The 11,606-nt window shown below is 35.5% G+C and overlaps 2 protein-coding genes across 2 annotated transcripts; one reads left to right on the top strand and one right to left on the bottom strand.

Moving 5' to 3' along the window:
* The first annotated feature begins 368 nt into the window (after positions 1–368).
* Positions 369–2,874, top strand: LOC107794377 (BI1-like protein). Its single transcript, XM_016616858.2, has 4 exons — positions 369–742; positions 1,973–2,086; positions 2,193–2,350; positions 2,465–2,874. Exons 1-4 carry the CDS (start codon positions 481–483, stop codon positions 2,669–2,671), a joined length of 741 nt encoding a protein of 246 aa, XP_016472344.2. The 5' UTR covers positions 369–480; the 3' UTR covers positions 2,672–2,874.
* Positions 2,875–4,097: 1,223 nt separating this feature from the next.
* LOC107831064 (uncharacterized) lies at positions 4,098–5,878 on the bottom strand. Its single transcript, XM_016658790.2, has one exon. The coding sequence runs from the start codon at positions 5,689–5,691 to the stop codon at positions 4,369–4,371; it is 1,323 nt and encodes a 440-aa protein (XP_016514276.2). The 5' UTR covers positions 5,692–5,878; the 3' UTR covers positions 4,098–4,368.
* Positions 5,879–11,606: the final 5,728 nt, after the last annotated feature.

The raw sequence follows: 11,606 nt of genomic DNA, 5'->3' as shown, positions 1-11,606 counted from the left end.
ACTGTCCTCACACAGGTCTTCGCTCCCTCATACATGTATTTAATTACCCTAATATAGGCCACATGTACCTCTCTAGCCTCCAAACATCTCTACCGAACCTACCTCGGTTCATTATAGATATTATTTTAACTATAAAAAAATTAGTGGAAAATAACATAAAACATCTGAAAAATAAGATATAAAATATTTATAAAGACAATTTCTTATATTCAAATCATAAATTGGTATGAGAGATCATTTTGTCCAAATTCCACGTGATCTGTAAGTAGAAGGCAAAATATTCGGATATTTTTAGTGGAGAGAGAGCTTCAAGTAACATCACAAAACTTCTACATATTTTACAATTATATTATTTTCTCAATTGCAAATATCTAAAAATTGACGAATAATACACTATTTCTCTGTTCCAAAACTACCTTTATTCAATACAGGTAGAGGAATAGAGAGAGAGAAACTGCGCGTGTGAGAGAGAAAGCGAAGATGTACGGATTCACGAGCTTGAGCACGGAAAATGAAGGGGGAATCAAAGGTGATATAGAGGAAGGAACCCTATATCCAGGTCTTGGATATGGCGAAAATCAGTTGCGTTGGGGTTTTATTCGTAAAGTCTACGGTATTCTCGCTGCTCAGATTCTCCTCACCATCGTCGTCTCCGCCATTACTGTCCTTTACGTGCCTATTAACGATCTCCTCCGTGGCAATTCTGGCCTTCTTCTCTTCCTCATTTTCCTTCCTTTCGTCCGTAAGTAACCCTAGATCTGTTCATTTTTCGGTTAAATTTATCTCTTTATTCATGATTTGTGTCTATTAGGTGCGATCGCCGATTCTTCTTCCGAATCGTTGACCTTTTAAAATACTTTCGACGCTATAATGACCTAAAATTTGGTGATTGCTTGTGTACTTTGTATTGTGGATAATTCATCGCTTTAGTACTTTGATTAAAGCGTATTTTACGATCTATAAGTCAGGTAAATTCTGTCTCCTTTTTTTATGCTATTACTAGAGCGAATTTTGGGATCCATCGTTTCACCATAAATTATGTCTTTGATTTATGCTTTGATTGGGAAAATTGTGCCATCTATTAGGTTATTTTGTTCAAGTTCATGTTCTATGCGTCCATGTTGTATAGTAGTGTAGGTATTTTAGCTCACCAGGTTAAACTGGCCTAAAATAGCATGTACTCTCTTTGTAGCAAGATCAATATAGTAACCTAAAAAATAAAGTAGTAACTTGTTAGTTATAACCAATTAAATTACGCCAATAGCATAAATTTTTACAATGTCGATATATATGTCACTTTTGATATTTTAAATCCCTCCAATTTCTGAATTGCGACTTTAAAGAATTCTCTTCACGGGTATGGGTTGTCCTGTCAAATGCAACATATCGGTGATTGTTTGTGTACATTGTATTTTGATAAAAAACTCATCTCATTTCTTTATGCTTATATAAAGAGTTTCGATCTACCAGGCTTTATTCGTATGGGTATAATTAGCATATAACTGTTGATATCTGATTTCCGAATTGGTACCCTTAGTCACTTAGATTACTCTTCTTCCTTATGGTGTCCAGTCAATGATGCAACCTGAAAGTTTGAGATTTCTTCCCATACTTTGTTTTGTGACTGCTGGCCAGTGTGAATTTCAATTTTGCAAGTAATTCCATTGCTGTTTTTATCTGCTTGCACAGATAGTGCATCCATTTGTTTCCTCCTTTCAGAACTGTCTTCGACTACATGTTATTGCTGAATAGAATTTAATTAGCTGAGGAAAGGGAGGAAACTTGAGGTTACAGTGGTTAGTTTGGTGTTAATAGTGTAGACAATCCTGTTTGGTTTCTTCGCATTTTGTACTTGATGTGCGATCTGATGCTGGATCTCACAATTAACAAATTTTCCAAAAGTTTTTCAACCTGTCTGCACTTCGCTTCCCCTTTCTAGAGGCTAGACCAGTGATAGTTTGTATCTGTGCAGTGCTGTGGCCCTTGCATGTATATCAGCAAAAGCATCCGTTGAATTTTGTTTTCCTTGGCCTCTTCACTGCTTCTTTGAGTCTCACGGTTGGTGTAAGCTGCGCTAATACTGATGGTGAGTAGGTTCTCTACTTTATGAAGCTTCTATTTTTGGCATTTGTTTGGCCTTCTTCATACACATCTTGGATGATTTGCTCATACTCTGTGCGTTGAAATTACAGGAAAAATTGTCCTTGAAGCTTTGATCTTGACATCAGCTGTAGTTTCAGCTTTGACTGGATACACATTCTGGGCTTCTAGGAAGGGCAAGGACTTCAGCTATCTGGGTCCAATACTGTTTACTAGCCTCTTTGTACTTATCCTGACTGGTTTCATGCAGGTTGGTTTAACCTTTCCTTCTGCTCCTTAGCCTGGAAACCAATATGAGAAAATAGTAGTACTTTTTATATGACCTATTTGCAGCTGTGACTTATGATAGTTTGCCCATGTGCAGATGTTCTTCCCTCTAGGATCCGCAACTAATGCTCTTATCGGTGCAGTCAGTGCTATAATATTCTGTGGATACATTGTATATGACACAGACAACCTGATTAAGAGGTTCACATATGATGAGTACATCTGGGCATCCGTCACTTTGTACCTGGATATTCTGAACCTGTTCTTAACCATTCTGCGGATTCTGAGGCAGGGAGACAACTAGGTGCAGGGAGTGTCACCTGATGCGCATTTGTTTATTTAACAATTTTAAGAATTTTGCTTTGCTTTGTTTAAGAATTATGCAGATAGATTGTGCGTCTCTCTGCTCGTATATTACTTGTAAGTAGTGTTAAAGTTTCCAATGTTTTGATGGTGTCAAGTACAATTTCCGGAAGTTCAAAATAAAGTATCATTGATGTTGCACAATTTCTGGTCGACCTTGCAGAGCTCAAACATATCAGTATATTTTTTAACTGAGTATGCGGAAGGTTTCTACGCCTACTATAAAGTAGATATAGAGGTGCTGAATGCCCAAATTTTCAGCTTGTAGGATGTAGTTATCCTTATAAATCCTCCTCGCATTGTACTCCCTTTAAACGTGTGAGCATAGCAGTGTCAGCTTACTTGAGGATCACTGTCTTCTTACACAATTACTGAAGCTCGATGCTCAGGTAATCTAGTTAGTGCTTCATCTTTAGGGGGTTGCGGGGTAACCATACGGGCTGGAAAAAAACCAAAAAAATAGTACAATGCTATTTAGAGGTAGATACCACTTGTCAGTTGTCATGAACCGTTAATGATATTTCTTACCCCCAAAGTGTGCAACGTTATATGATACAACTCGTATGTGGCTAGATTGCAGGAACTCGCTAGCAATTCAGCCTAGAAGGGAATATGATAAAACATCACAGGCAAAATAAATACAATTGCCATTGCATCTAGAACACGGTATTTCCACATCAATTATGGCATCTAATTAGAGGCAAAAAGGTTACTATAACATTAGAGCTCAATTTTCTTTTAAGCCAAAGGGGAAGATAACTACTGTGAGAAGGTCTATGCTAAGTTGCTAACCGATCTGTTTTAGCTTACTGATATAGTTTAGCTTTACGATAACTAAGGAACTAAGCCTCTAATCAAGGAAAAGCTCAACCATGGGGTATTCCACCAATTTTTTGCATCACAGGACACCGTAATGACAAGGCATCATTTCACATAAAAGTAAAAAAGGAAAAGGCAGAAGCACAACTCAAGAAAGTTGTGTATATGTAGGGACTTAGTAACGATGTTAGCAACTAAATATCAAACAAACCATTCACATAAATTGGCCTCAACAGCCACAATAAAGGAATTGCTCTAGGGCAGTTAAACAAGGATTCCGATACTAATGCAAATTCAGGGGAAAGGTACAGATCCAAAATAAAATATCATAACTGTAGGCGAATGCTGTTATGAGCACTAAGCTTATTAAATCCCAAACGTCTTAACTATATATTTCTCTAGCTGCACCAATGATAGGTAGAATTTGAGATTCAAAAGCATCAAGGCACTTGCAAGTTCACACCCATTAAAATAAAATAAAAAGGCACTTGTAAGTTCACATCTGATATCACATTCAGCAAATGCCATTTCAAGAAGGTGATCGAGAAAAACAAAGAAGGGAAAAGTGTCTTTCCAAAGATTGAGGTTCCAGATGCAGATCCAAGCACAATATGAATTTTCTGTTAACAGAGAGAATAGACCAAAGTAGCAGTTGGCGGATTCAGTTTCTTAAATTCAAAAAAATGAAAAATGATATATACATTATTCTTATAAAGCCATAAAAAACCACCACTGCTATATTCTACAATGCACACTTGGAAAGTAAACCATAATACTAGCTGAGAGCAAATAAACAACTTCAGAGGACAAGGAGCATTATCATGATTTAGCAGCGTCATCATCATCCTCAATATCCCATGACAGCTCTTCCTCCTCCTCAGCAGCAGTCAATCGCTTCCTCAAATCAGATTTACTTGGGCTCATTCTATCGGGCACCTTTATCTCATCACCACTTCCAATATCTTCGATCTCATCCCACCCAAGATCATCTCCCTCGTGCGAAGATAATTGGCTAGAAATAACTGAAAAATCACTGTTATCATTCTTACCTTCTGAACTCCCCCGATCACCCCTCGACTCAGCATCATCTACTCTTCCTACCAAACTTCCTTTCTCATCCCCATCATCACTTTTCGTCTCTAGACCTTTTTCTTTCTCATCTTCTCCGCTTACAGATCTACTTGCCTCGTCCTCAACCTCTAAACTATCCATTTTCTTCTGAATCTCTTGTTTCAAAACATCTTCACTTGTAACACGGCTGCTCCCTTCTGTGTCCTCATTATCTTCATCCTCAATATCCCAACTCAATTCCTCTTCTTCCTCACCGGAGATCGCTCTCTTCACAAGCCTCGCCCTTGCTTCTTCTGCTTTCCTTATTCTATAAACCTTGTAAAAGTATCGGCTCCAGAACATCTCCCGATCAATCCTATCCGGAACCACCTCACTATAAATCTCATCAATTACACCATTTTCCTTAATCAAATCCTCAATTTCCCCACTCTTCTCCTCCAATACAAATCCCAATTTCCACTCGTTATAATCACTCGAATCCTCTGGCTCTTCACAATACGTTTTCGCATCACACTGAACCGCTCGAATCGTCGCATCAATTCTACTATAAGGTTTTGCATCCAAGTTCAAATTTTGCTCTAAACTACTAGTTCTCCCTAAACTCCTACTAGTGCTATTTTCAGATAATTCGCTATCAGAATCATTAACAAGGATCGAGTCCTTACCGTGAGCAATGATCTCTGTTACAGTGGAGCCGATATTGTCGATCGCTTGGCCAACCGACTCGAGCGATTCCTGTGCAACAGCGGCGCCTGATTCAAGCCGAGCCGGCAAGTCCTTAACGGCACGGCTAGCAACTTCACGGATAGTAGCGGTTTCCTTTTTCAAACCGGAGCTGAACTCCTCGAGATCGCGGCGGTAATTTTGCATCACGGATTCAGATTTCGATGCTATGGTTTTGAACAAGCTCGAACCGAAAGTCCATGCGTTTGATATGGCTGGAGTATTAGGGTTAGGGTTAGTGTTTGGGGATTCGGGTTGAGATTGAGAATTTGATGGAGAAGTAGGGGCGTTTTCGGAATCAGAAAGTTCTTCTGGATCATCGACGAATACAGATTTAAAGAAATCCATGAGAAAAAGGAGAAATTTTAAAATTTGTGTGTGATTTGATATTTATATTGCTATAGCAGAGGCGCGTGTTGGGCAAACGCTATAGGCCTATACTTTCGCCGGAAATTCTCAACGGCGGCGGAGACGTACAGAAGATATGAAGGTACAACATTGCTGGTACAACTTATCTTATTGAATTCCGTAACGAAAATAATAAAGAAATGCTATTTTTGGTAACTAATACAAATAAAAAAGGCCAAATACAATGTAGGCCCTCAAACTTGTCCTTTTTTGTCAATTGGACACCTAAACATACGGGTGTTCCTATCAGACACTAAAACTAAATTTATTTGTACCAATTAAACACCTAAACATAGGGTTATTCCTATCAGGCACTCCAATTAAATCACATATGTGCCAATTAAACACTGTCAAGGAAAAGGGCGCGTGAACTTGAGAAAAACTTATTGATTTATTATTATTATTATTATTATACTCCATATTATGATTATTTTATATATCCTAATATATTATTCCTATTAAAGTTAGATCTGTCATTTTTTTTCTTGGCAAAATAAACCAGAAATTGCCCTCTAAGGTTTCTTAAGAATTTCATCGTCATACCACCTGAAAAAATTGCAAGCAACTTTGCCTTCGATTTTGCCAAGAAAAAAAATGACGATCTGGCTTTAATAGGAATAATATATTAGGATATATAAAATAATCATAATATGGAGTATTATTATAATAATAATAATAATAATAATAATAATAATAATAATAATAATAAATCAATAAATTTTTCTCATGTTCACGCGCTCTTTCCCTTGACAGTGTTTAATTGACACATATGTGATTTAATTGGAGTGTCCGATAGGAACAACCTTATGTTTAAGTGTTCAATTGGCACAGATGGATTTAGTTGGAGTGTCTGATAAGAACAACCCTATGTTTAGGTGTCCAAGTGACAAAAAGGGACAAGTTTGAGGACCTACATATGTATTTGGCCAATAAAAAAAAAAGAAGGAGAAGAAAATGCTACACCGACAAGTTTTTTATTTTTAACTTCTTTTTTTATTGTGGTTGGATGCGAGATCTTTCTATTTTTGTCCCGAAATCTCAAAGTATTTAGTTGATTGTTTATTTAGTTTCTGTACCAAATACGTAGACGTCCAAAATTCAAGAAGTTTAACGGTATGTCCTCTTTTAAACCGTTTTTTTCAATTTTGTACTTTTTAAAAATAGTTTTCACGTATCTACCCACACACAACATAGTGGCTCAAGGGGAGGCTAGTAAAACCTTTGCTTTAGGCTCCATAAATTTTAGGACCCCAAAAATATTTTTAATTGTGAATTTTTAATTTTATTTTTGATAAGATAATAATGAAGTTTATAGAAAAAAATACACACTCATTATAAAATTAGAAAGAAAAATTGTCTATTTTTTAACAATATTGTTTTTTTAGAACTTTGAATTAAGCTACTCAAATCTTCACATTGGTAAATAATATTTTTTACAATAAGATCCAAGGCAACACATTATTTATACATTGTTAAAATCTTATTAACTTGAATTTTCTTACCAATGTAAATATTAATACTTCGTATTATATTTTGTAAGATAATACAGAAACCAATGTTAATATTACAGATAAAAAGAAAGAAAAAAAAGAAACCAATATTAATATTACTATTATGTTTTTGTAAAATAACTGCACTATGGACAAAAAGATAGGAAAATAAATGCCCCTTATTAAAATTTAGTTTTAGGTCACAAATTTTATTGAGACGTCCTTGACACACAATCGTTCTCCATATTATTCTTCCTCCTCCTTATCCTTCACATATAAATCCTCAGCTCAACTGTAATTGAACAAGCGACACTTCATACTTCTAAGAAAATGAGTGATTCAGGTACTCAAAAGTATACTAAAGCGCTTGATAGTATCATGTCGAAAAAACTCGATAAAATGACATCATAACTTCGAAAAAGGGTTATTCTTTTATCGTTTGATTAGAAAGGCAGCACATATAAGGGATAACGATTGTAAATAAAAAACGCAGGACTTTGTGAAAGGTTTTTTATAATGTATCACCATACTATTAAATATTTTTATTTAACGAAATTAGCGGCAACTAAACCTCATTTACTTGTAGCAGATCATTCTACCACTGAGCAACAATAGTTTGGAGGATGTTCCGCAAACAGCTCAATTCAATGAGGAACTTAGCTTGATGGAAGATTACACTACCAAAGTAGAATCTAGGAGGAGGAAATCATATTTGCTACGTATAAACGCTGTCGACTCTAATAATTATACGATATACTTTTTAACTTTTTAAAATTTAAAAAAGTAAAAGTAAGAGATAAGGTGAGACATGTGAAACAATGGGAATTGATATTGAACGTTGATTGATCTAAAGTTGTAGTAGAAATTTAACTACCTATAAAAAAATTATGAACAGACTAATTTAGACCGTACGAAAGGTGTCATGCCAATTAACTAGGAACTTTGGACAACTTGATCATGTTAGAAATGAAGGCGTGGAGTTTACACTCAGGCAGCATGACAAACAAATAAATCAAAAGATGTTTGAATCTGAAAAAGAAGAAAGCGGGTAGCGGCGAAAAGAAGAAAAAAAGAAAAGGAGGAGGAAGAGGAATTGATGGGTGTGAAAGAAGAGTATAAAATAAGCTGATTGCAAGACAAAAGAGGATCCGGTGAAATTATGGACAAGGATATTTTACTCAATCTCCCTCTTGTTATTTTAAAAAATTAAACGAAATAAAATAAAATTTTATCAGTGAGTATGTAAGAGAACCTTAATTCTTTATAAGGATGGGAAGAGGAAGAATGGATGTGGATTTCATAAATGGCTTAAAAATGAATTTGAATATAGAAAAAGAAGGAATGTGGTGGTGTAAAGACTGAGGAAGAATGAGTTTGAATTTATGGACCTTAAAAAGGCCAAAAAATTGATTTTAAAGAGGAGGTAGAAAAATGATTAGCGAAGACTCATTGGAGACGGGCAAAAAAAATTTCTTTATGCAAAACTCCATATTAAGGATTTAATAAACATATATCTGGCAATCAACATATCGAACAAAGATAAGATGTCCAAACGAGAAACAGTATCAGGTAAAAGGCAAGTGTGCAAATAGCCGCTTGGAGCAGGACTGGGCATATATCGGGTAAAATCGGTAGTCCATATCGAAAAAAACTTATTGGATTATCGGTATCGGGTTATTGAGTTTTTTTTTTTTTTGGTAATTGGGTTAATGTGTCGGTAACAGTTTAGTGTTATTTTACTATTGGGTTATCGGTACATCTAGGATTTCATTTTTCCAGTTCTCCCAATTCTCCCAGGTCTCAGATGCGCTCTTCAAGACTCAAGTTCAAGTCTTCTTCTTCAGAGACTGATAACCCAATTCTCCTAGCGTAAGTTTATTTTCAAAAAATTGAAATCTAATTATTCTTTTCTTAAGAGCAAAATTTAGCCTATTCTCTTAAGTATTAACAGTAGATTTCAAAAATAAAAACATGAGTCACAAGTGTAGGACTTTAGATCCAGAAAAAGCAAAAGGCTTTTACATTCCGTTTTACACTGGGCTAGATATTGGGAAATTCTTGTTCAATTATTCAGCCAAAGATCGAGACCGAAAGAGAGAAATGCTTCTTGATTGATACCATTTAATTATGCTTGTAGATTAACTTGGGATTTTATTTTGTGGGACAATGCTGAAAGTATATCCAACTAGCATATCGTGGAAAAGTGGTCGAATGTCGACACAAAAAGAAAGAGAGCATTTGAGAAGGCTTATCATATTCTTTATACAGTGCACACTATGAAATTTTTGGATATTTTTTATTTTTATTGGGTAAACCGATAAGGATCGATAACCGACAAATCGATACCCGATAACCGATATCTTATCGGTTCGGTTATTGGTTTAGCATATTTATAAATCGATAACCGATATACCAAATTGATAACATTCACAACCGAACCAAACCGACCGATTCTTACCCCTACTCTACTTAAAAAATAATAAATAAAGTACATATTTTACTGTATAAAATTAATTTTTTTGCATTTAAATTATTCAAATATTTATTAATTACTTCTTTAAATTATTTTGTGATGACTTAATCATTCAAATTTTTTATTTACACCCACATATAGGCTTTATAATATTTTTATTTGATTTTATATAATTACATTTGTATTTTCGAGCTATTTATACAATTTTACAATAATAGCCTATAATCTATACATAACTACATTATTTACATTATTTATACTAAAATAACATTTTTATATTTTTTATAATGCTAAGCTATTATTCTAAATTATTTTACTGCATAAGTAATATTTTATTGTTTATAAATTACTTGTTATAAATTAATTTAAATAAATTTTGCATATTTTAATTCATAGTCCAATCCCAAGCCAATTTTTGGACCAAGAGATGGCCCAAACCTTAGCCCAATCTCCCTTGGCCCAAAAATAAACGACCCCTTTATTCCGACCCGGTCGGGGCCCCACTGGCCCATCCCATCTCTCTCTTAAAAATCACAGCCGTTGATCAGACTCACAATACCTCCCCTTCTTTCCTTATATCTCCATAACCCAATCCTAAAGACCCATTCTCCTAAGCCGCCGTCCCTAAATCCTCTATACTCTCACTCTTTCTCTGAAGAACCCTAGTTGCCCTCCCCGTAAATCCCTCTCTTAATCCCGCTGATAATGAGATTCTTCCATTATTTGCTTGTCATATATGTGTTTCCCCGTTACTGATCACACGTTTATGGTATTACTTAGGTACTTGCCCAATTTTGGCAAGTACCATCTCCAAACCGGACTGGAATCGACCTTAATTTTGGAGATTTGGACAATATTTCATCCATATATACGAAGAAAGGCCTGATTCTTCATACTAGTTGGCCAATTTTAAGCGTCAAACCCTAACTAGGGTTTGGAGTTTGATTTCTTTCCTTTCGGTTTCTTTACTGATTGCATATGTATCTTTCTCCTTTCCTTGTTTGTGTTTGCTTAATTTTCCTTCCTTGTTTACTCGTTGATTTAACTATTATATAAACCCCCTTCCCCGCTTTCCCTTTAAGTCTGAACGACTACTGAAAGAATAATTACCACTTAACTATTGTATTATCACTATCACTCTTTCCCTCAATCACTCACTTTATTCTGAAAATTTTGGTTCTTGGCCGGCTGAAAGCCAAGGACACCGGAGTTCGTTCTATCGGCCTTTCCAGTGCGAGCATTGCTCGGGGCTCATCTAAAGCCCTTGTGAACTTTGACGCACTGGGATTGGGTTCTGCTGTTCTCTTCTACTATTGATTATTGGAGTGCTGCTATCTGTAACTAGTAAGTACCTTTGGCCCTTGCAATTTCATTCTCTTTTCGTTTGAGTTCCTACTTTGTATATCTATGTCCCTGAAAATTTTGTGAATCAATATGCTATTATTCTTGAGGCTCTATACTTCTCTAGTATATGAACTTGCCTAATTTTTAACCTTGATTTTGGCTCTCTTAAGCATGTTTATCCCAATGTGTGTATTTGAATGCTTATTACCTTCCACTCTTACTGAGTTTATCCCCCTACTTTGTTCTGCATCCTTGTGATAGATCAACTTATGTGTTCTAATGTATCTAATACTTTACTATGACCAATTCCTAACTATGGTGTCAGCCAATCGTGAGCTTTAACGTGTGTTCCATGGCTAATTCAATCTTGCGTTGTTTAATACTACTTATAGTCTATAAGGTGAGATGCAATATCTAGCCTTTATGTGACAATCTAGTTCTTAATGTGTCTTTGCATACTATGAATTCTGGCTCTACTAAACCTGTTTAATCTATCATGTTATGTTGATGTCTGTTGTCAATCCTGAGTATGCCTCTTTGTCCTATTC

Source organism: Nicotiana tabacum, chromosome 14 (assembly GCF_000715075.1).
Source record: "Nicotiana tabacum cultivar K326 chromosome 14, ASM71507v2, whole genome shotgun sequence".
Taxonomy (NCBI): domain Eukaryota; kingdom Viridiplantae; phylum Streptophyta; class Magnoliopsida; order Solanales; family Solanaceae; genus Nicotiana; species Nicotiana tabacum.
This window is presented reverse-complemented; position numbering and strand designations above follow the sequence as displayed.